Below are 26,405 nucleotides of genomic sequence, written 5' to 3' on the forward strand. Positions count from 1 at the left end.
TGTGTGAAAATTATAACTCTAAATTATCAAGAGACACATCGCCAACATTAAAGGATTGCATTGAAATATACTGCATCACATTACATCGCATTTACTGTACACTGATCTCTGAATGGATGCCTACACCTGCATGCATTCTTAGAATGCGAGAAGCCAAGTGATAGCACGGTTGATATATGTTTAAAGAGGTTCACAGTTCACCTCTGTCCGGCAGCCCTCATGATTACTGCAGCAATATTGACCAAAAATATGCACCATCTGCTTAACAAATTACCCGACTGGGGTTTGTTGTATATGCCGGGTATTGAAAATGTAATGAAAATAATAAAAATTAAATGAATTTTGGGATTATGAGTAATTGTCCGAAATTATGTTAATCGATGTAATTGTGCGCATAGATTATGCTAATTAAGATATAATCGTATTAATTTATGCGAGTGTGTGATTATGCTAATGTATGTAGTTATGATAATTAGGTTTAATCTCGTTGTCGAGGGGAGTATTATCAATCGGGATAAGACAATTAATTGTATGAAGTTATGCAGGTGTGAAGTAAGTATGCTAGATTAAGCTCGGCTTCGTTGTCTAGGGTTGTATTATCAATCGGTATAATACAATTATTTTCGCTTTAACATTTACTGATTATGTCTTAGTGTGTTTATATCAGGTCTCCAAATTCAAATCTCACCGCAGGATACAGTTCTTATAATTAAGATTATTATGCAGGAACTTAGGAAAGAAACACTGAAACACTTCTGTGTTAAGCAATTTTAATTTCTAAACAAAACCTTAACACTCTAATATGCGAACTCTTATGCGTGGAATTGTCAACACAGTACTCCTGGAGATGTTCCCCTCATTGATCCATACATTTAACCCTCAATGGTCACGTTTGTTAACTGGGTAACAGTACAATCGATTATTCCTCAGAGTATGCGAGCATACACGGCGAGAGGAAAAGTCATAAAAAATTCATGCAACGATATTCATACAAAGGGCAATAAAGAAACATGTCCCGAAGGCAAGAGTAGTTATCAATTAATTCATTTGTAAGATTATGCAATTAAAAAAAACGAACGACTAAAATACTTCTAAATGACCGTATCCACGTAACTCAATAGGCAGCAATGCTCTTCACGATCAGTTGATATTTAATGCACCACCTTGGAATGGCAACCCTTCTTGAAACACCAAGATAACTTTTTTTAACAATCTTATTTGTTCCGATATGTGTGTTGTGTCTTCTTTGCCACTTGTTCAATTCTTTGTGTAAAGCAGACGCTGGGCGATGCGTCGTCAGGGTGTGAGTGTGGGGGAGGGTCATACAAACGGCTTCATTCACTCTCTTGCTCGGGGGCGGCCACGGTTTCGGTCCACAGTTGGGTGGAAGAGTCGGCACGACGCTCGCCGTCGGTGCGCGATGATCCGTCGTCAGATAGCGCCCGCAGCTCGTCCACTGGCTGCAGTTCCTCACTCTTGCCTTGGTTCCCAGCTGGTGCTGGTCGGTGTGCGTGTGGGTCGAACCCACGGCTCGCTCGCTGGCGCTCACGGGCGGCTGGTCAGACTCTTTCCCCAGCTGGATGAGCCGAGTCGGCACAACGCTGGTCCGCTGGCACCCTTGCTTGGTGGTGCTGGTGGCGCGACTGCGCGCCCTCTCCGGCTCCGGCTCTCTGGCAATGAACGATGCTTTCGTTCGTTGATGGCAGGCTTGGTCGACGTTTGGCGCTTTCCACCCTCTCTCGCGGATGATGCTGGAATTCTCGTCAGCTTAGCTCGAACTGCAGTGGCTCTTGTGAGTCGATGCCCAGAGCGGAATGATTTTCGAGCGATACTTCTTCTGATGGCGCTGAATTCGCATGGCGTAGCATGTCGCTACTCAGCACCTAACATCACCTCGCCCCTCTTCTCCGCGATGCACCACACGCATTGTTGATCTCGAGGCCATGCCCCGGAGCTGGCTTGCTGTCCTCTTCCGAGCTGCTGTCTCGCTGTCCTCTTCTGAGCTACTGTCTCGCTCTCCCTTGCCGAGCTCCCCATGTCGAGCTGAATTGTGTGTCGTGTTGCTGTTTATATCCGAAAAATCTCCCCTCTGCGCGTCTCTTGCGAGATAAAAAAACAGATGCTTACTCCGTCATGCTCTCCCCCCGCGGCCGCGCCTGATTGCCCCCCCCTCTTCCCTTGGTGACCCCGGGCGGGCTGCTTTACATCAAATTGATGTTTGTTTGCACTCCCAACCCCTCTCTTCGTGGCGTTTGCTAAGGGAGGGGATGCACCTTTCATCCGGATTTATGGCTACCATGTGTTTGTGTCAAATTGTTGGAAGAGAAATGCGGCCGGGGAGGCTCTGATTTCATGGAATACATATAATCTGGTCTTGTGTGTTTGACCTATTTTCTTCTACTTCTAATGAGTTACCCTAGGTCTAATCTCTTGTGATTATTATTTGGTTTATGTTTAACCAAGCTTTGTAATGTCATTAGATGTTACCTCCGGTATTTCAAGGGTTTTATTACTTTTTGCTCCCTGTCTGCATCCAGGGATCCGTGCTTTTTATTCTCGAGGTCAGAGATATAGCTTAGTTTGGACTTAAGTTTTCGTGATTGCAGTAACTCATGTACTTTGGTTCTCTTGGTAAAGTCAAGTAGATAGAAACATACAATAATAAATCACATAAGGAATACTGCAGTCTATAATGTCGACTTATTCTTATAGCCAAGCTTCAACTTTTTCCGTACAAAAAATATATATCAGTTATAATGTCTGTTTGCCCTGTGCTGTCTGTGCCTGTGATTCTGGATATTTGTTTGTGAACTGTCCTTTGGCAATCTGGAGATTTTTTGCAGATAGTCGTTAACCTCCCTTTGCCCCGGAGTTTATTATTGAATGGCCTTTTACGACCTCCAGATGCTTGGTGCTTGTGGGAGGTAGCGGGTTCGAGGGTGTTTTATTTATTTATTTTATCGATTATTATAAAATCGCAGAATTATTTTTAATATCAATTTTTGGAAAAAGGCCTATATATACAACAGGTTACACATTCATAATCGCTCCACCCTACTGGCAGACTCGTGTCCACGTGCAGGTCGGTACTGAGTCACCTTGTAGCACAAAGGGACAGCTGCCAATTGGGCTAGCCGTCGAACGATTGAGATGAAATATGATACAAGCCTCTTTTAGTTGCTGAAGCATTTCACCTTTGATTAGCAAGATTGGCTACGTATAGTGAGAAAGAAATAAACATTCATGCAAGTGCCAATATTAATCTAAATATTATAACACGTTGAATGCTATGGAGCTTTTTTGTCTCCCGCTCCTGCTTACAGATCTACCCAACCTCCAAGTCCACACATGCTGGCCGCGCCTACTCTGCATCCTCCAAAAGTCTACCTCCACAAACTGTTAGGTTTCATTTCACCCTCTCTCAGTCCGCAGCCTCCTCCAGCTTCACGCTGCCTCTATTGACTACTTGGAGGTTAAACCATTTTAATGGGAAAGGCATAAATCTGGCTGTCGCCTGATCAAGCTAGTTGTAATGATTGGCGAAACGTCGTACTGAGATTGTAAATGTTGTGGCTTGGCTCTTCAACACGCCGGTGTGCTGTACTAGTGACGAATTGGCATGTTCTGTTTACGTGACAACCCTTACTAGGTGGCTGTGTCGGGTGGTGGCGGGTTTTAACGATAAATTGAAATATGTATGTGATCTAACCCAAAAAAAACTCTATTATGGGAAAGGCCTGTGAATGAAATGGAACTTCTTTGTCTTAAGCTCTATGATACACATCTACTTGATCTACATTTGGATTAGTATTGCCTAAAAAATCCACCCACACCTCCACATCCACAAATTGCTGGGCGTAACCTCGCTCTGCCTCAGAATCCACAGTATCCTCCAGCTTCACGCTGCCTCCATCGACATGAATGTCGGATTTTGGAGTTGAATCTTCATCCTCACATTTCACTATCACTTCTTCACTTTTGACCTTCACCGACTCAAATTTCATTTTCACTTCTTGACATTTTGCCTTCACTCCTGGCCACGTTTCATATCTCAAATGTTTTTCTGGTTCTTGTTTCATGAGGGATGGACTCATTGCAGAACTTTGACTTTCACAAGCCGATTTCAGATTAATTTCCTGATGAATAGTTTGATGCTTGTTTCGATCCCCAAACTGTCGAAAACCCTTCCCCCCATACACAGTGCACTTTAAGGGTTTTTCTCCTGTGTGTGTTCGCTGGTGTTTTTTAAGATATGTTGACAGTGAAAATACCTTCCCACACACAGTGCACTTGAAGGGGTTCTCTCCCGTGTGCGTTCGCTGGTGTATTTTAAGACATGACGTTGCAAAGGCCTTCCCACACACAGTGCACTTGAAGGGTGTTTCTCCTGTGTGACTTCTCTGGTGTGTTTTAAGATGTGATAACTGTGCAAAGGCATTCCCACACACAGTGCACTTGAAGGGTGTTTCTCCTGTGTGTATTCTCTGGTGTCTTTTAAGAACTGATGAATGTGCAAACGCCTTCCCACACACAGTGCACTTGAAGGGCTTTTCTCCTGTGTGTGTTCTCTGGTGTGTTTTAAGATGTGATGACTTTGCAAAGGCCTTCCCACACACAGTGCACTTGAAGGGTTTTTCTCCTGTGTGTATTCTCTCGTGTGTTTTAAGATGTGATGACTTTGCAAATGCCTTCCCACACACAGTGCACTTGAAGGGTGTCTCTCCTGTGTGACTTCTCTGGTGTATTTTAAGATGCGATGACTCTGCAAACGCCTTCCCGCACACAGTGCACTTGAAGGGTTTTTCTCCTGTGTGTATTCTCTGGTGTGTTTTAAGATGTGATGACTTTGCAAAGGCCTTCCCACACACAGTGCACTTGAAGGGTTTTTCTCCTGTGTGTATTCTCTGGTGTGTTTTAAGATGTGATGACTTTGCAAATGCCTTCCCACACACAGTGCACTTGAAGGGTGTCTCTCCTGTGTGACTTCTCTGGTGTATTTTAAGATGTGATGACTCTGCAAAAGCCTTCCCACACACAGTGCACTTAAAGGGTTTCTCTCCCGTGTGTGTTCTCTGATGTGTTTTAAGACGTGATGACTTTGCAAAGGCTTTCCCACACACAGTGCAATTGAAGGGTGTTTCTCCTGTGTGACTTCTCTGGTGTCTTTTAAGAAGTGATGGATGTGCAAATGCCTTCCCACACACAATGCACTTGAATGGTTTCTCTCCTGCTGATTGTCTTCGCTCCATCCGACCAATTCTGTACAGCAAAGTGGCAGAGGAACTGGCAGCTGCAGACAGAAAACAGTAATATCCACACAATGTATGCCAGCATAGGAATGCATATATATACACAGTCACACGTGATATTCACATATTACATAGGCAAGAACACTCAAACATTAACGAGAAATAAATAAAAAATCACCCCCAATTCATCACACAGGCTGTTTTAAGGCACGTGCTACTATTGACGATCAGCTCTTGGCCTGGCATAGCAGGCAAGTGGTCAGTTTCATGCCTGGATGCCCTAGTACATTTAATACTATCGGGAAGTACCCGGCGTTGCCCGGGCGAAAAAGACACAAACACACATTGACTTACACACACACGCGCAACGACTCACATATATCGACTCACACACACACGTACATTTATACACACACATATGGACGTACACACATATCGACTCACACACACATACATCGACGTATACACACACAGACTCACACCCATCCACTCAGAGACACACATGGACTTACACACACATTGACTCGCACACACACATGGAATTACGCACACACATGGACTTACACACACATATGGACTTATGCACACACACAGCGACTTACACACACAGAAACATGGAGTTACACACACAGACACATGGAGTTACACACACAGACACATGGAGTTACACATGTAGTGTGTATCGGACTAGGCACACACTGAGGTCTGAAGGCACCACGATTTATTTTCACTTCCAGGGCTAGATATAACACAACACTCGGGGTTACACAAGACCCCAAAAAGGGTGTCTCCCTATAACTGAGTCCCCAATGACTGACGCCCCCCGACTCCCTAAGTCGCCGCACCGTCAGTTTCCCCCGCTGGACTGCCCCAACGCTCCGCCCCCGTTCCTTTTATCCTCCCCGAGCGTGGCCTCGCTCCGCCCCCGGCCACGCCCCCTCCTCGGTCTCTCGAGACGGAACTGGACCCAGCGTCACATGTCCTCGGGCCCTCATTTACGGGCCCCCTTAACTCCCCTGAGCCAACACGTCCCCTCTCTCCCTCTGCGATGGGGCCCTGCCGAGCAGGGCCTGCTTCCCCGTCACGTCTCCGTTGGCTCCCTCCAGAGTTACGTGCACCCTCTTGTAGCATTCGTAGTTGCATTCGGCGTATACACCGTAGGGACGCTATTTACGTCTCTACACATACATGGACTTACACACACACATGGACTAACACACACATATGAACTTACACATACAAACACAGCGTCTGTCACACACACACATATCGACCCACACACACATGACGCACACACATTCATGGACTCACACGCACACAAGGACGTGTACACACACATTTTTATTTTTATATTTACTAAGTAAGTTTTTAAATAATAGTTTTCTATCTGCGTGACTTTAGCGAAAGAAGCAAGGAAGAGGGGAAATGCAGGCGTGTGTAATAAGTAATTAAGAACGAAGGCGATGGTGTTCCGCCATTTTTGTGCAAATACTTATAGCGCAAGAAAAAGCGGTAAACAAATGAAAGTCAATGAATAAAAAACAACTTATCCTACCTGTAATTATGAGATGCGCACCAATTAAGCATAATTGACATAACGTCACTGCTCAACCCCCGTACTGAGGGGGCAAGTGTAAAAATGTTAGAATGAAGACGTAATAGCATTCAATATATTTGTTAGGCCCTGTCCAGTAAGTGATAGTCGGTGGATGCTTATGCCTCATGAGTACAGAAACAGGCTATTATTCCCCTCCAAGTTGTTTTGTGTGAGCAGGACAGTGATATTTAGAAATGTATCTATTTTCAAAGAGAAAACGTGTGCATAAGTGTGATTCCCTCACGTAAAAACGTGGCCGCAATAATAGCCATTTTTTTATAAAACAATTATAAAGTAGCTCTTAGTATTTGTGGAGAAAATTCGTGCTACTTATATTAAATTTTGATTTAAAGCTTTCGTGACTGCAGTAATTCATATTCTTAGCTCTTTCGGTAAAGTCACGTTGAAGGGAAACAATAAAATAATAAAATATATATAAAACAATAAAAATTCTCACGACGTTTCGACCATAACACAAACGGTCGTCATCAGGTGTGAAAAGCAACGGCAAGAAACATTTTAAAGAAGTGACTCTATTATTAAATCACTAAAGATTGAGTGGAAATGTAATTTTACAACAGAATTGCTATTAAGTTTGTTTTGACAACCTGTAATTTTGGAATGCGTTGATGTCTGCCCGCCATGTCGCCCTTAAAAAATAGCGTCTAAGCTCAATGGGTGTTACTCGTGAAATTCACTTCTGATTGTGAGTGGGAGGGCGAGTGAGAGGGCGAGTGGGAGAGTGAGTAGGTGAGTGTGCTTGTGTGGACGAGTGGATGGATGAGTGTGTGGATTGATGATTGAGCGAGTTATAGAGTGGGAGGGTGGAATGGTAGACGAGTGAGTGGGCCAGTGAGTGATCTTAATTATAATTAAATGTCGATTTAAAGCTTTCGTGACTGCAAGGATTCATCTTCTTTGGTTCTTTCGGTAAAGTCACGTAGAATGAGAATAAAATAATACATTGATAAAATAAAATAACACAATAATATTCTCACGACGTTTCGGCCACAACACAAGCGGCCTTCATCAGGTGAAGGGGACGAGACTGTCTGGAGGACAGCGCTGGAGTGAGAAAGCCACGCTGAGATCATGACCTTTAAGCTGTGTGAGAAGAAACAAAGCATTTCAATGCTAAATTATATGCTAATTCCTTTGTCAAGGCGCTTTGTTTCTTCTCACACAGCTTAAAGGTCGTGATCTCAGCGTGGCTTTCTCACTCCAGCGCTGTCCTCCAGACAGTCTTGTCCCCTTCACCTGATGAAGGCCACTTGTGTTGTGGCCGAAACGTCGTGAGAATATTATTGTGTTATTTTATTTTATCAATGTATTATTTTATTCTCATTCTACGTGACTTTACCGAAAGAACCAAAGAAGATATAATTAAATGCTTTGATGTCTGCCGGCTGAGTCGCCCTTGAAAATAAGCTTCTTAGTTCAATGGACTTCACTCGGGAAATAAACTTATTCTGACTCTGAAATAAACTTCTGGACTGGTATTGTCCAAATACAGTCATACCTCGGTATACGACCGCTTTGGAATACGTCGAATTAGGTATACGTCGTTTTTTGACGAGAAAAAAGTCTTGGGATACGACACGCTTGCTAGAACTTGTATGGGTCGGGATGAGTCACCGCGTACCTGCGTATACCCCCGTTCACGACTGAAACAAAGCGCCGCTCCTCAGTCTGCCTGTCTAGTAGATCTCGTTCAGTGCATAATACTTGCTATAACTCTCTGTGAATTTTCACGTGTTTTTTGTCATTTTAACGTGAATTTTTTGTGAATTTATTCAAGATGGGACCTAAGAAGGTTAGTGAGAAAAGCCAAGCTGCAAAGAAAATGGTTAGGATCACTATTGACGTGAAAAAAGAGATCATAGAAAAGTATGAAAGCGGCATGCGCGTCACTGATCTTGCGGTGGCATACCGTATGCCGAGAACAACAATTTCGACGATTGTGAAAAAAAAACGTTGCAAAGGGGGTGAAATTTATATCAAAACAAAGATCACGGACATTAGAGCAAGTAGAAAAATTGTTATTAATATGGATAAACGAAAGACAGTAAGCCGGCGATAGTGTTTCAGAGGCTATAATTTACGAGAAGGCAAAAATGTTGCATGCTGATCTTTTAAAAGACATGCCAGGAACGAGTGAAAATATGAGTTGAGTGTTTGAAGCCAGCCATGGATGGTTTGATAATTTTAAGAAGAGGACTGGCATACATAGTGTTGTGAGGCATGGGGAGGCGGCCAGTGCCAACAAAGATGCTGCAAAGGAATTTGTTACCGAGTTTTGGGAGTTTGTAGAGGCTTAGGGTTTTGTTCCCCAACAAGTTTTTTTAATTGTGACGAGACAGGCCTGTTTTGGAAGAAAATGCCAAACAGGACCTATATCACACAAGAGGAGAAGGCATTGCCAGGGCACAAGCCAATGAAGGACAGGCTAACTCTCTTGTTGTGTGGCAATGCAAGTGGGGATTTTAAACTCAAGCCTCTGCTAATCTACCACTCGGAAAATGTACAAAAGACCCAGTTACCAGTCATGTGGAGGTCAAACTCAAAGGCTTGGATGATGAGACAATTCTTCAGTGAATGGTTCAATGTTGTGTTTGGCCCAAGTGTAAAAAAATATTTAGAGGAGAAACAACTGCCTCTAAAGGCCCTCCTTCTTATGGACACTGCTCCTGCACACCCTCCAAGCTTGCAGGACGATGCGCTGCCGGAGTTCGACATCGTCACTGTGAAGTTTTTGCCCCCTAATACGACTCCTCTCATTCAGCCCATTGACCAGCAGGTCATTTCAAAAATTGAGAAACTGTATACCAAAGCACTCTTTCAGAGGCGCTTTGAAGTGACCTCTGACACAGAATTAACCCTCAGAGTTCTGGATAGAGCATTTTAATATTGTGCACTGTATAACTCTTATACACAAAGCCTGGCAGGAAGTTTCCGATAAGACCATGAACTCTGCCTGGAGGAATTTGTGGCCAGAAGCCGTAATTGAGAGGGACTTTGAGGGCTTTGAGGCTGTGCCTATTGTGGAGGATATTGTCTCTCTGGGCAGGTCCATGGGCCTGGAGGTCAATGATAATGATGTGGAGGAGTTAGTGGAGGGGCACAAAAGAAGAGCTGACCACTGAGGAGCTGCAGCAGCCTGAGAGGGAGGAACACCAGGTGAAGATGGATGCACTCTCTTCAGGCGAGGAGGGGAGATAGAGGAAACCCATACTTCACTTATTAAAGAAATGTGTGCAAAATGGATGAAAGTGCAAAGTTTTGCAGAAAAATACCACCACAATAAAGCTCTAACAAGCCGTAACAGTATTGTGTGGAATAACCAGACAATGTCACACTTCAGGAACATTCTTAGAAGGCAAAAACAAACTTCAATGACCAGGTTTTTAGTAAAACTCAAACCTGGTGAGCCTCAACCAGGTGCAAGTCAGGAAAAAAGACAGAAAAGAGAAAGAGAAAAAACCCAGAATTTCAGCTTCCTGAAGTTTTAATGGAAGGGGACTCTCCTTCCAAAAAATAACATCTCCTCCTCCCCTTCCTCACCACCATCCCCGTAGGCTATCAACTCCTCTCAGCAAGGTAAAGTGATGTTAAAAAAAATCAATTTATTTTAATTTATTTATGCATTTTAGTAATAAGTAGTGTCTAAATTATTTTATACAACACCCATTAATTTTTGATTTAAAGCTTTCGTGACTGCAGGGATTCATTCTTGGTTCTTTCGGTAGTCACGTAGAAGGGAAACAATAATAAAAATATATTTTAAAAATATATTTTTAATTATATTTTCATTTTTTGATTTAAAGCTTTCGTGACTGCAGTAATTCATATTCTTAGTTCTTTCGGTAAAGTCACGTTGAAGGGAGACAACAAAATAATAAAATATATATAAAACAATAAAAAAATTCTCACGACGTTTCGACCATAACACAAACGGTCGTCTTCAGGTGTGTCGGTTTGCATAAATGTATTTATTTTTAAAGGTGCATTTATTTATTTAAAAAAAATTCGTCTCCCCCCTCCTCTTTTCAGAACATAGATGGACTAGTCCGTCTAAATAAACTGCCAAATCGCTGCGCGTGGCGCTAACGTTTTTTTAAATAAATACACCGTTTAAAAATAAATAAATTTATGCAAACCGACACACCTGAAGACGACCGTTTGTGTTATGGTTGAAACGTCGTGAGAATTTTTTATTGTTTCATATATATTTTATTATTTTGTTGTTTCCCTTCAACGTGACTTTATCGAAAGAACTAAGAATATATATTTTCATTATTTTATTGTTTCCCTTCTACGTGACTTTACCGAAAGAACCAAGAATATGAACCCCATTAATGTTTAATATGCCATATAACATATTTCTTATACTCTGGAACGGATTATTTCCTTTCGCTTTATTTCTTATGGGAAAAATTCGTTTGGTATTCGTCATTTTCGGTATAAGTCCTACATTTTGGAACGAATTAACGACGTATACCGAGGTACCACTGTATTGCAATGCTGAACAAATGCCTCCAGTTTACTCAATCGGGAATACGCGAATAAGCATCGCCCCTCCCCCCGACTGCCAAACCAACTCGGCAGGACGCTCCTGAATTGAAGTAAAGAGACTCAGTGTGATAAAGCACTCGAGTGTGCACCACAGTGGTGTGATTTTCACTACATCGCTCGGTATACAGGAGGTTGTGGGTTGGATCCCGACGCTGACGCGTGTTTATTTGGAGTTTTTATGTCTCTCTTTCTGCGTGGTCGCATTTAGAGTATTTGGCTGATGTAAATTTCCACACAAGCCATTTCGTTGTGGGCAGGTCGCTTCTGCAAGAGATATATAGCTCAAAATAGTATAAATATTTTTTTTAAACATGGTTTAAAGTAGTTAGCCGGGTGAGGACAAATTAAAATTAACAAAAATTAAAGCAAATACAATCAGGCGATGGCAGGAGGCAAGCCCAGCATGGCTAGGCCACACTTTGTAACGTTCCAACCTTGACATCTATTGCATACTCGCTGCTACACTCAATTGAGATCCCCAGGAGAACAATAGAAGAAGCGAGGCTGCACCTCAATGAACAAAACCAACCATCACCAAAAACCACGACCACCATCAGGTTGTGAACTTCTCACCTCTGATCTCAGTTGAGTGACGAGCAGCTTTCCGGGATTTCGTGACGTCACGCGGAGTAACGCGGCGGGGGAGATGACATGACGTCACTGGCGAGTTTACCCCCTCCCACTGAATAAATAATTTAATGAGCCAGGCCCTGACATTGAGTGATTGGGCGTGGCTACTGAACTGGACACAGTGAACTCGCGACAGATTTAATGGATAAATTACATTTATGAAGCAGGCCCTTATGGGGAGTGATTGCGCGTGGCTTTGCTTGTTTTTTTTTACTTTACTGGTAACATGACGTCACTAGCGGGGTACACACCCCCTGGCGTTTCGCGACGATGACGTCACGTAGAGTGGTAAAGTGAGAGAGCGAGCAAGTTTACAAGTTAACGTGCACGGCAAGCGCGCATGCGCGGGCAAAATATACGCTCGTGCAAAAACGCAGGAAACCACAACGAACAGGCTTACAACACCAGGCACCCCCCCTCCGTACTCACAGAGACAACACGACACGGTTTAATGTCTACTGGCGATTTATTCCTCGATTAATGAAGCCACCCTACCTGTGTCAGTGTGGACCAGCAGGGCATATCTAACCTATCTCTCTACGGTCTAGGACCCAATTTGTCCCGTCTCTCCATACTCACTCTCCTTAACGGATATTCCCTCTTAGACTTACCTCTCCTCTACGTACTTACGCTCCGATCTCGAGGTGTAGGAAGTCGTGGAAAGGCGAGGCTGCACGTGGCTTTTGCTGGGGACTGGACCTGGCTGTTCTGCGACCAGTCTCACGGACGTTCGAGTAGCAGGGGACGATCACTCCTCGGTCCCTCACTCCAAAAGACCCCGGGCAAAAAAGAGCTTGCTTCTGATTTTCGTCCCCTTTTACCCCCCTACTTAAAAGCTAACGCGCCGCGAACCTGCTGGCCTCTCGTCCAATCCGGAGCCTCGGATTTCCCGCTCTTGGCCAATCGGGTTGTCCCCCTCTCCGACGCCCGCCCCTCATTGTTTATCCAACGTGTGCAAAGTTCGCGGTCACTGCACACATCGTGCACGGAATCCTCTTGTACCGCCCCACCCCCCTCCTGCCTGCCGATCCGCGTGTGCCTTGGGTGTTTCCTCATTGCGGTTCTCAGTGAGTTCGCCGTGGCCATACAGTTTTAAGTTAATCCACGGCGCCGCAGTGTCATTCGGCCTGGGGGGGGTCTGCCAATTCCCTGGCCCTGAGAAACCGTGGAGCACCCCCACAAGAGGGGCCCTCGGGTAAAAACTCAGGGGCAGGTGACCCCCCCCCCCACCACGAGGCCCTACGTGAGTGCATGTGTGTGTTCATGTGGGGGGTGGTGGGGGAAGCGCTGTGACGGTAGCCGGGTGGCTTCTCTGCTGCAGCACCCCCACCGCAGGCATGGCTTCCACGGAGCGGCTTCGCTGTCGTGGCACCACATAAGCATCAACATAATCGGCACCATCATCATCTGCACCACCAACAGCAACACCACTTGAATCATCATCATCACGATCATCATTAATACCATCGTCATCAACACCACCATCATCACCACCATTGTCATCAACACCAGCATAATCATCAACACCATCATCAGCACAATCATCATCAGCACCACCATCATCACCACCATCGTCATCAACACCACCATCGTCATCAACACTACCATAATCATCATCAACAGCATCATCAGTATAAGCACCACCGACAACAATAACAACCGAAATTCGTCACTAAGTGGCGCTGACGTCACCACGGCGCTTGTTCCAGGCTAAACCACATGAACGATCAAACGCCCACGTGCAAGAGGTCACGGGACAAGCCGAGGTGTCATGGGTTGACTGACTGAGATGACTGGCCGATGCACCACCTGTGCCCCCTACTGTGCCAACTGTCTGTGTTTTAGCCCCCCGGTGCTCCGCTCGTTGTGAGCGTCATTCCTCTTCCCTTCGTTGTTGCTGGAGGGCAACTGCCTCCAACTGCCCAGTAGTGTCCTTCACGAGCCTCATCCACTGAGGTCGAACATACGGTTATTTTACTGGGTGGCCCAAAAGTCAGGATATACATGGTTATTATACAGGGTAGCCCAAAAGTCAGACACACATTTATATCATACAGCGTGTCCCAAAGGTCAGGACACACAGGGTTATTATACAGGGTGGCCCAAAAGTCAGGACACATTAGGTTTTTGTTATACAGGGTGGCCCAAAGTCAGGAGACATAGGGTTATTGTTGTACAGGGTGGTCCAAAAGTCAGGACACATAGCGTTATTATTATACAGGGTGGCCCAACAGTTAAAACACATAGGGTTAATATACTGGGTGGGCCAAAATTCAGGAGACATAGGGTTAATGTTATAAAGGGTGGCTGAAAGTCAGGACACATACGTTACTGTTTACAGGGTGGCACAAAAGTCAGGAGACAAAGGGTTATTATTATACATAGTCTTCCAAAAGTCAGGACATATATCTCTGGGTTCTTTTGGTAAAGTCACGTAGAATGAGAATAAAAAAATAAAAATAATAATAACAGAATAAAATTCTCACGACGTTTTGGCCACAACACAAGTAGCCTTCCTCAGGTGAAGAAACAGGACTGTCAGGAAGACAGCGCTTGAGTGAACACTGCCAAGCATGGACAGCGTCTTTTAAGCTGTGTGGGAGGAACAGAGCGCCTTGACAAAGGAGTTAACATATAAATTAGCATGTAACTGGGGGATTAGCATGATGTTGGTGTGAGGGATTAGCACCACGGAGAACGACGAGCTTGTGTTCAGACGGACGAGTCCATCTATGTTCGGAACGGAGGAGGGGGGGGGGGGAAGAGGAGGAAACAGCCACGGTGTGCAGCTCTTTCCTGTGTTGCGTTATAGCTATGCTATAAACTGGACTACTATACAATACAATATTATACCTTCCAATCTAAACTACATTGTATTATATCGTATCCATAGACAAATCCCACCCTTGAATTATACAATGCGTTACTATACACTACTCATACTTTAGACTATAAAACATTAGACTTGTAGTATTGCCCGATGATGCTGGAAGTATTTACCAGCGAAACGTCGTACTCAAACTGTAAATGTGGATTAACTCTTCAACACACCGGTGGGCTGAAGTAGTGAATTATTTGTCTTTTGTCAACGTGACACATTTTTTTGCTGATTGGCCGTGTCGGGTGGTGGAGGGTTACGACACATTTATAAATAAACGCGATCTAACCCAAAAACCTTTATTATGAATATTATGAATTGTAGTATTACACTATGTATTATTCTATTAACCCTACTGTATACCCCACTGCTGTATATTCACTATACAATTACGCTACTATATATTGCCTTATGAATTATGTTAAACATTACACTGTTATACTATTTTTTATTATAGAAATGCTATAAACTATACTATTGACCGTCGTGTGATAGGTACTAATAGGCAGTGCCAGCGAATGGACTGCGGTCTGAAAGTCACCGTAAAATACAATCAATCAAGAACCTAAATGGTTTATAACGTCTTTCCAATGGTTACTAAGCCAGAATCCATCTTCTCGGTTGAAATTGTCTCTGTGTTTGTATATGTGGATAGCCTCATGAACGAATCTCTCATGGTAGCCGGATGGCTTGCAGAGAACCTCCGTCTTGGAGAAGTCAATGTCATGTTGGCCCACTGAATTATAACAGTGATCTGCCACGGCTGAGATGTTCGTCCTACCGTGTTTCAAGTCTGCTTTATGTTCACGGATGCTGTCCAAGATATGTCGTTTGGTTTCTCCAATGTAGCTGCTACCACAGAGGCAACTTAGTTTGTAGACGCCCGGGTACTGTATGTCTGGAACCACATCTTTTACAGACGGAACCAGATCACGGATTTTATGTACTGTGTTGAATCGGACCTGGATCTTGTGTTTATTCAGGAATTTGGAGATCTTTTTTGTGACCCCCGCAATGTAGGGTAAGGTGATGGTTTTGAATGGCTCCTCAAGAGGATCCTTCTTCGTGGTTGGAGTGATGGCTTTGCGGATTGTGTAGTCGGGGTAACCATTAGCCTTGAGAGCTTGGTATACGTGCTTGAGTTCACTAGCAATGTGTTCCTGGTCGGAAATGCACTGGGCTCTATGGTATAGAGTCTTGATGAGGGAATTCGTCTGGGATGGATGGTGGTGGGAATCCGGTTTTAAGTAAGCATCCGTATGGGTAGCTTTCCTGTAGACAGAGTGGCTCATTGAACCATCAGGTTTCCTATTAATTAGGACATCCAAAAAGGGTATCTTGCCATCTTTTTCGACTTCCATGGTAAATCTTATGGCTGGATGTATGGAATAGATGTGGTCGAGGAATTGGTCTAGAGCAGGCCGGCCATGTGGCCAGATGACAAAAGTGTCATCCACGTTCCTCTTCCATAAGGTCAGGCGTAGAGTGGCAGTCTGGATGGCGTCACTCTCAAATTTCTCCATGAAAATGTTAGCTATAACTGGAGAAAGGGGGGAGCCCATTGGGGTGCCCTCAGTTTGTTTGTAGAAAGTTCCATTCCAGGTGAAGTATGTGTTGGTTAAGCAGTGTCTCACCAGGGGGGGTATATCAGTATGCAGTCCTTGATGAACCAAGTCTTCAATGATTGCGATGGTGTCAGGTACAGGAACTTTGGTGAATAGGGAATCCACATCAAAACTGACAAGCAGGTCGTCTGGGGACAGGGAGATACCCTTGATTGTCGAAACCAGGTGAGTAGAGTTTAGAACCGCAGAGGTGGTTTTTCTAGTAAAAGGCAGCAGGATTTCAGACAGAAAACGAGCCAGTTTGTAGGTGGGGGAGTTGATAGTAGAGACGATGGGACAAAGAGGTGTATCTTCTTTATGTGTCTTTGGAAGGCCATATAATCTTGGTGGCCTGGCCGCAGAAGGTTTCAATGAGAACTGTTTGGTTTGATCAATTAATGCTGTTGAATCAGAAATGATTTTGTTGGTTTTAGTAGCGAGGCTGTTGGTGGGGTCTCTTCTTATTTTTGTGGAGCTGCCATCGTTGAGTAGTTCCTGAATTTTGTTGTTATATTTTATTTTGACCATGATGACAGTGGCATTGCCTTGTCAGCTGAGAGAATGACAATGTCATCCCTCTTTTTTAATTGAGATATTCAAAGCGTTCATCGTTGCTGATGTTGATAGCTGGCATCTTAGCGTTTTTGAGGGTTGCAGCGATTTCAGATCTTGCTACGTCTGCAGAGATGTGACCCAGGCCCTTGAGTGCCACGTCGACATGGGCAATGATATCATTAACTGGTATGTGTCTAGGTGTGACTGCAAAGTTTAGTCCATTATCTAAAACGGTTTTCAGACCATCAGAAATAGAACTGTTACTGCGATTAATAACGACTTTGTTAACGTCTAGCTTTTCGGTGTGTGGGTCTGATTTCTTGTTGGAGAGGCGGTTGAATTTGAAATCAAGTTGCCCTTACATTTGGTCGACATAGTGGCAGCTGAAGAGGCAGTCATATTGTATACATGTTCCCAATCCGATGTGGACATTGTTGCCGTCAATGATAAGTGTGATTTGTAGAGTGTCTTGTCTAACTGATCTAGTTCGGTGCGCGTAAGTCTGATTTTTTCTGAGATAAGAGCTAAGCTAGTCCAAGATAGAATTCGTTTTGCATTAGAAGAAGTTACAGCAGCAGAGGTTAGTGTAAATGTGGTTGGTATTACCTTAGAGTCGCGGCATCTCTTTAGAAAGGTGAGAGACTCGATTAGCTGAGCCTTCTTATCCCGGAGTTTGTTGAAGGATCTCAAGGTTGTGTGGAATCCCTCCCCGTAGAGGCGGTTAAATTTCGATTTAAAGCTTTCGTGACTGCAGGGATTCATCTTCTGGGTTCTTTCGGTAAAGTCACGTAGAATGGGAATAAAATAATAAAAATAATAATAACAGAATAAAATTCTCACGACGTTTCGGCCACAACACAAGTAGCCTTCCTCAGGTGAAGAAACAGGACTGTCCGGAAGACAGCGCTTGAGTGAAAACTGTCAAGCATGGACAGCGTCTTTTAAGCTGTGTGGGAGGAACAGAGCACCTTGACAAAAGAGTTAACATATAAATTAGCATGTAACTGGGGGATTAGCATGATGTTGGTGTGAGGGATTAGCACCACGGAGAGCGACGAGCTATGTTCAGACGGACAATGGGAGGGGGGAGAGGAGTTTACATATACATTAGCATGTAACTGGGGGACTGTGGTGGTACCTGCTATGATTACAGCAGTGTATACTGATTATGGTGGTACCTGCTATGATTACAGCAGTGCATACTGACTGTGATGGTACCTGCTATGATTACAGCAGTGCATGCTGACTGTGGTGGTATCCTGCTATGACAACAGCATTGAATACTGACCGTGGTGGTATCCTGCTATGACTACAGCAGTGCATGCTGACTGTGGTGGTATCCTGCTATGACTACAGCATTGCATAGTGACCGTGGTGGTACCTGCTATGATTGCAGCAGTGCATACTGACTGTGGTGGTAATTGCTATGATTACAGCAGTGCATACTGACTGTGGAGGTACCTGCTATGATTGCAGCAGTGCATACTGACTGTGGTGGTATCTGCTATGATTACAGCAGTGCATGCTGACTGTGGTGGTATCCTGCTATGACTACAGCATTGAATACTGACCGGGGTGGTATCCTGCTTTGACTACAGCATTGCATGCTGACTATGGTGGTATCCTGCTATGACTATAGCAGTGCATGCTGACTGTGGTGGTATCCTGCTATGACTACAGCATTGCATACTGAGCGTGGTGGTACCTACTATGATTACAGCAGTGCATACTGACTGTGGTGGTACCTGCTATGATTACAGCAGTGCATACTGACTGTGGTGGTACCTGCTATGATTACAGCAGTGCATATTGCTGTGGTGGTACCTGCTATTACAGCCGTGCATAATGCTGTGGTGGTACCTACTATGATTACAGAAGTGCATTTTGTGGTGGAACCTGCTATGATTACAGCAGTGCATACTTACTGTGGTGGTAGCTGCTGTGATTACAGCATTGCATACTGACTGTGGTGGTATCTGCTATGATTACAGCAGTGCATGCTGACTGTGGTGGTATCCTGCTATGACTACAGCATTGAATACTGACCGGGGTGGTATCCTGCTTTGACTACAGCATTGCATGCTGACTATGGTGGTATCCTGCTATGACTATAGCAGTGCATGCTGACTGTGGTGGTATCCTGCTATGACTACAGCATTGCATACTGAGCGTGGTGGTACCTACTATGATTACAGCAGTGCATACTGACTGTGGTGGTACCTGCTATGATTACAGCAGTGCATACTGACTGTGGTGGTACCTGCTATGATTACAGCAGTGCATATTGCTGTGGTGGTACCTGCTATTACAGCCGTGCATAATGCTGTGGTGGTACCTACTATGATTACAGAAGTGCATTTTGTGGTGGAACCTGCTATGATTACAGCAGTGCATACTTACTGTGGTGGTAGCTGCTGTGATTACAGCATTGCATACTGACCGTGGTGGTATCGTGCTATGATTACAGCAGTGCATGCTGACTGTGGTGGTATCCTGCTATGACTACAGCATTGAATACTGACTATTGTGGTATCCTGCTATGACTACAGCATTGCATGCTGACTGTGGTGGTATCCTGCTATTACTACAGCATTGTATGCTGACTTTGGTGGTATCCTGCTATGACTACAGCATTGCATGCTGAATGTGGTGGTATCCTGCTATGACTACAGCATTGCATGCTGACTATGGTGGTACCTGCTATGACTACAGCATTGCATACTGACTGTGATAGTATCCTGCTATGACTACAGCATTGCATGCTGACTATTGTGGTATCCTGCTATGACTACAGCATTGCATGCTGACTGTGGTGGTATCCTGTGACTACAGCATTGCATGCTGAATGTGGTGGTATCCTGCTATGACTACTGCAGTGCATACTGACTGTGGTGGTATTCTGCTATGACTACAGCATTGCATGCCGACTGTGGTGGTACCTGCTATGACTACAGCATTGCATGCTGACTGTGGTGGTATCCTGCTATGACTACACCATTGCATGCTGACTGTGGTGGTACCTGCTATGACTACAGCATTGCATACTGACTGTTGTGGTATCCTGCTATGACTACAGCATTGCATGCTGACTGTGGTGGTTCCTGCAATGATTACAGCTTTCACTACAGTAGTACATGCTCACTCTATCTATCTTATATACGAAAGGGAAATTTGTGAATGTGTGTCTGTTCGAAATGTTTAGCATACTTGCCGACATGCAACCAACTTACTGTATATTAAACGATAATAGGCCGATTCTAAAGTAATCTACAACCTTCGATTCCTTTACGCGCTTTAAAGAATCGATTCTTGGCGCGCTCGTGTTTTATTTTAAATTAATTAGTTATCTTTTCATTTGTATGTTAAGTTTTCAGACGTTTTAAATATATTTTTCCCGTTATTAGCAGTATATATCGACTCTATAGCACAAAGTACTCACCTGACAGAGTGCCGTGGTAATAATATATAAGATGATAAGCAGTTATTATCAAAACAGAGATTTTTGAGTGGAGCTGAGGTGTTGCAAGAAGTGGAGAGTGATAGAGGTGTGTCTGCTCATGATTGCAGGCACGCAAATACTCCTTGGAAGAACACTTTGAAATAAAGTGTTATCATATTCTTGGTTCTTTTGGTAAAGTCACGTCGAAGGGAAACAATAAAAAATATACAATTCTCACGACGTTTGGACTGCAACACAAGCAATCATCATCAGGTGTGAAAACCACAGCAAGAAAATTTGAAAAAAGTGGCGTTTTTTTTTCTTAACGTTAGCACCACGGAGAGCGATTTGGCTGTTATTCAAATGGACGAGTCCATCTATGTTCGGAAAAGAGGAGGGGGGATACGAAGAGAATGGAATGCGGTCTGAAAGCCACCGTAAGCGTGAACAATAAATTAAGACCCGAAATGGTCTATCAAATCCTTCCAATGATTGCTAAGCCAGAATCCATCTTCTTGGTTGAAATTATCTCTGTTTGTATATGTGGATAGCCTCATGAACGAATCTCTCATGTAAGCCAGATGTCTTGCAGAGAACCTCTGCCTTGGAGAAGTCAATGTCATGTGAGCCAACTGAATTATAACAGTGATCTGCCACGGCCGAGGTGTTGGTCCTACCGTCTTTTAGGTCTGCTTTGTGTTCACGGATGCGGTCCGAGACATGTCATTTGGTTTCTCCAATGTAACTACTACCACAGAGGCAACTTAGTTTGTAGACGCCAGGGTACTGTATGTCCGGAATCACATCTTTTACAGACGGAACCAGATCACGAATTTTATGTAATGTGTTGAATCGGACCTGGATATTGTATATGAATATGAATCCCTGCAGTCACGAAAGCTTTAAATCAAAATTTAAAATGTTATCGTTTCACAAACGTCTGGTGCTCATCTATTTTGGAGTCGCCCACTTATCGGGAGGGCAAAGCACAACGCATTGTATCTACTCATCGTCTGTGAACTTTATTATTATTGCTGTTTTTTATTTAGGAAACCTGTCCCATTGTTACAATTCACGGTAGGAGAGTGACAGGCTGGACCGGCTACACCAGCAGTGGAATGAAAATGACTGAGTTGTAAAATATAATGGGAGCCAACAGTGAGACATGACTAACAAATGGAACACTCAAAACTCTGTAATTTACGATTCTACCATAGGAGTGGCTGTGTTGTTTAAAGTTTGTGTTATGATGTGCAGTGTCAGTGATTAAGAGCTACAGTGAGGGAAAAAAAGTATTTGATCCCCTGCTGATTTTGTACGTTTGCCCACTGACAAAGAAATGATCAGTCTATAATTTTAATGGTAGGTTTATTTGAACAGTGAGAGACGGAATAACAACAACAAAAATCCAGAAAAACGCATGTCAAAAATGTTATAAATTGATTAGCATTTTAATGAGGGAAATAAGTATTTGACCCCTCTGCAAAAACATGACTTAGTATTTGGTGGCAAAACCCTTGTTGGCAATCACAGAGGTCAGACGTTTCTTGTAGTTGGCCACCAGGTTTGCACACATCTCAGGAGGGATTTTGTCCCACTCCTCTTTGCAGATCTTCTCCAAGTCATTAAGGTTTCGAGGCTGAAGTTTGGCAACTCGAACCTTCAGCTCCCTCCACAGATTTTCTATGGGATTAAGGTCTGGAGACTGGCTAGGCCACTCCAGGATCTTAATGTGCTTCTTCTTGAGCCACTCCTTTGTTGCCTTGGCCGTGTGTTTTGGGTCATTGTCATGCTGGAATACCCATCCACGACCCATTTTCAATGTCCTGGCTGAGGGATGGAGGTTCTCACCCAAGATTTGACGGTACATGGCCCCGTCCATCGTCCCTTTGATGGGTGAAGTTGTCCTGTCCCCTTAGCAGAAAAAACACCCCCAAAGCATGTTTCCACCTCCATGTTTGACGGTGAGGATGGTGTTCTTGGGGTCATAGGCAGCATTCCTCCTCCTCCAAACACGGCGAGTTGAGTTGATGCCAAAGAGCTCCATTTTGGTCTCATCTGACCACAACACTTTCACCCAGTTGTCCTCTGAATCATTCAGATGTTCATTGACAAACTTCAGACGGGCATGTATATGTGCTTTCTTGAGCAGGGGGACCTTGCGGGCGCTGCAGGATTTCAGTCCTTCACGGCATAGTGTGTTACCAATTGTTTTCTTGGTGACTATGGTCCCAGCTGCCTTGAGATCATTGACAAGATCCTCCCGTGTAGTTCTGGGCTGATTCCTCACCGTTCTCATGATCATTGCAACTCCACGAGGTGAGATCTTGCATGGAGCCCCAGGCCGAGGGAGATTGACAGTTCTGTGTTTCTTCCATTTGCGAATAATCGCACCAACTGTTGTCACCTTCTCACCAAGCTGTTTGGCAATGGTCTTGTAGCCAATTCCAGCCTTGTGTAGGTCTACAACAGGGGTCGGGAACCTTTTTGACTAAGAGAGCCATGAAAGCAAAAAATTTGGAAATTTATTTCAGTGAGAGCCATATAATATATTTTAAAAGTGAATTCAACTAAATGTCAGTATAATAAGCCTCTGAATTTGTTCTTTTAAATACTGTTGTTATAACACTCACCATTAATGCGACTTCTGGTGCTGCATGGATTTGCTGATGTCTTTGTAGTCGGGTTGGTACTTGGTGAGGTTAAGCTTCATGCAAGCGTTGAGGCTTTCATCCGTTAAACGTGATCGTAGGTTGGACTTGATGTTTTTAAGATGTGAGAATGACTGTTCACATGCATACGTAGATCCAAACATGGTCAATACAGCAATACTCACACGCTGCAGTGTGTGGTATGTGACAGGAAGCGCGTTCCAAGTTTTGAGAATCAGCTGGTCTTCGGGTTGGAGTTTTTTCATTTCTGTCCACATGTGCTTGCTCGCCAACTCCGCTTTCTGTTGTGTGATTCTTTCCAAATCTTCATTCAGTGACTTGAACTTATTCACCCACATGTCTGAGGCCTTCAGGTCAGCCACTTCTGCTTCAAAATCTCTGACGGAGACACCAGGGATGTAATTCAGGTCGGCTGTGTTCAGTGAACACTCGTTTGGATGGGTGATGAACTTAAAAAGACGAGTGTGCTCACGAAATTCTCCAAAGCGTGCTTTGAAGGACTGTAGGAGACTGGATGTGCAGCCAGCTAGCTGGTGGAGATCAAGGTTTTGAATGGGCTCACTTGCTGTGCATGCATCTTTAAATTGGCTCAGTTTTTCAAAATGTAGTAAACGACCTGTTTCAAGGTCCGTGATGAAAAGCTCCAGCTTGTTTTCAAAAGCAAATACAGCTTGTTGAAGGGATAACACTGTATTTCCAATGCCTTGCATTTTCACGTTGAGCTGGTTCAGATGTTCAGTCAGATCTACAAGATAGTAAAACTTGAGGAGCCACTCGGTGTCGGCTAGCTCAGGATGCCCGACGCCTTTCATTTCAAGGAAAGTCCGGATTTCGTTCAGGCAAGCCGCAAAACGGCTAAGCACCTTCCCTCTTGACAACCAACGCACATTGCTGTGCAAAAGCAGACCAGGATAGTTATTTACAACTTCATCCAGCAGTGTTTTAAACTGGCGATCATTTAAGGCTCGGGCAACAATAAAGTTGATCACACGAATGACCAGCGACATCACTTCGCCAAACTGCCTGTCACACATCTGAGCACAAAGTGCCTCCTGGTGTGTAATGCAATGGAAACTTAGGATGGGTCTATTTTCATGTTCACGGAGAAGCGCCACAAATCCTTTGTTTTTCCCCACCATACACGGAGCACCATCAGTACACACTGAGAGAAGTTTATCCATAGGTAGACTTTTTTCTTGAGCAAACTCCATGAAAGACTTGAATAAATCCTCACCTCTTGTGGACCCTTTTAATGGCAGAACAGCAAGACTTTCTTCGCGCAGTGTGTCACCAACAGCATATCTTGCAATCACGCTGAACTTCGACAAATGGCTCACGTCTGTTGACTCATCCAAAGCCAGAGAAAAGAACGGCGCTGCATTTATGTCCTTCACTTGCGTTTCCTCCACTTTGTTTGCCATCACGATGGTACGATCATGAACAGTTCTTGCCGACAGAGGCATGTCTTGTATCCGTTTGATTATCTTGTCTTTGTTCGGAAGATCATCAAAAAGTTCATTGGCTACATCCAGCATGAACGTTTTAGCATACTCGCCATCTGTGAATGGTTTTCCGTTCCTCACTATTGCTAAAGAACCAGCAAAGCTAGCCGAATTATAGTCACCTTGCCGGGTCCATACGCGGAGTTGCTGCTGGCTAGCTTGCACCCTGCTCAGAAGCTCTTGGCACGCTTTCTTTCTGCTGTCTCCCGCAGGGTATTTTGATGCAAAGGTAGCGTGGCGCGTGTCGAAGTGCCGCTTTACATTCGACCGTTTCAACGATGTAATTTTGTCATTGCAAATTAGACACACCGCAGAACCCGCTCTCTCCACAAAGGCGAATTCTTCGGTCCATTCGTCCTGAAATGTACGATACTCGTCGTCTTTTTTTATTTTCGCCATCTTCTTCGTCGAAGGGTTAGCTTTGAGCTAATGACCGAGCAGACGCAGTCTCAGACTGATTCATAAGGGGGCGTTTACCTGTTTTACCCAGCAACGGCAAACGTAGGCCAGTATCATCCAATTAAAATAATGGACAATTGCTCCTGCAGCCCTGAACAGGACATGCGCAGTGAAAAATCGATGGATGGATTAAAACAAGTGAGAATATTTTGTTTTATCTGCGAGCCATATGCAATCATCAAAAGAGCCACATCTGGCTCGCGAGCCATAGGTTCCCGACCCCTGGTCTACAATCTTGTCCCTGACATCCTTGGAGAGTTCTTTGGTCTTGGCCATGGTGGAGAGTTTGAAATCTGATTGATTGCTTCTATGGACAGGTGTCTTTTATACAGGTAACAAGCTGAGATTAGGAGCACTCCCTTTAAGAGTGTGCTCCTAATCTCAGCTCGTTACCTGTATAAAAGACACATGGGAGCCAGAAATCTTTCTGATTGAGAGGGGGTCAAATACTTATTTCCTTCATTAAAATGCAAATAAATTTATAACATTTCTGACATGCGTTTTTCTGGATTTTATTGTTGTTATTGTCTCTCACTGTTCAAATAAACCTACCATTAAAATTATAGACTGATCATTTCTTTGTCAGTGGGCAAACGTACAAAATCAGAAGGGGATCAAATACTTTTTTCCCTCACTGTACTCTATCTACTGTACTTGGCTATGTGTTGCAGCCTCACATCGGTTCTCTGCTGTCACCTCCTCGGTGTGGAACTCTGTACAGTTTTCTTTTGCACATCCGCAACATCAAATGCACTTTGACTTTCAAAAAACATCTAAAGGCCTGTTTGGTCAGGCTTTTGAGCAGCCTGAGCTTGGCTCCACGCCTCTCAGTTGCGGACTAGTTTGTAAAATGTGGCGAGTTATAAATGTTATTATTATTACAGTACTGTGGAGGGAGCAGAGGTGCAGTTGCTAATGCTGCACCACAAATCTGGCTGCGACCGTCATTCGATTTCCAATCATGGCCACCACACCGGTGAGAGGAGAAATGATCTGAACAGTTCCTGGTGGACTCAGCCTCAAATGAGTACCTGGTGTGGTGTGCAGTAAACATGGCCACTGGAGACAGAGGTGGCCAAGCGTGGCGCTGGCCACCCACCCCCTCGTGTGCCATGCGTCCCTGCTGCTGTTCGCTAACAGCACCTTGCCCCGGCAGTCTTTGTGGGCTACATGGTGGAGCTTTGTCTCTGTATGATACTGTCCTGTGGGCCGCAGCCCCTTGATTAATTTAAACACAAGCACTCCACA

General features: G+C 44.2%; 1 protein-coding gene across 1 annotated transcript; it reads right to left on the bottom strand.

The window, feature by feature from the left end:
* Nucleotides 1–753: 753 nt before the first annotated feature.
* Nucleotides 754–12,111, bottom strand: LOC142906958 (uncharacterized). The gene is made up of 2 exons (XM_076055797.1): nt 11,992–12,111; nt 754–5,290 (listed from the first exon to the last, which is right to left on the bottom strand). The coding sequence occupies exon 2, from the start codon at nt 5,247–5,249 to the stop codon at nt 3,765–3,767; it is 1,485 nt and encodes a 494-aa protein (XP_075911912.1). The 5' UTR covers nt 5,250–5,290; nt 11,992–12,111; the 3' UTR covers nt 754–3,764.
* Between the last annotated feature and the right edge of the window lie 14,294 nt (nt 12,112–26,405).

Source organism: Petromyzon marinus, chromosome 72 (genome assembly GCF_048934315.1).
Source record: "Petromyzon marinus isolate PM22_M1 ecotype Great Lakes invasive population chromosome 72, UKy_Petmar_22M1.pri1.0, whole genome shotgun sequence".
Lineage (NCBI taxonomy): Eukaryota > Metazoa > Chordata > Hyperoartia > Petromyzontiformes > Petromyzontidae > Petromyzon > Petromyzon marinus.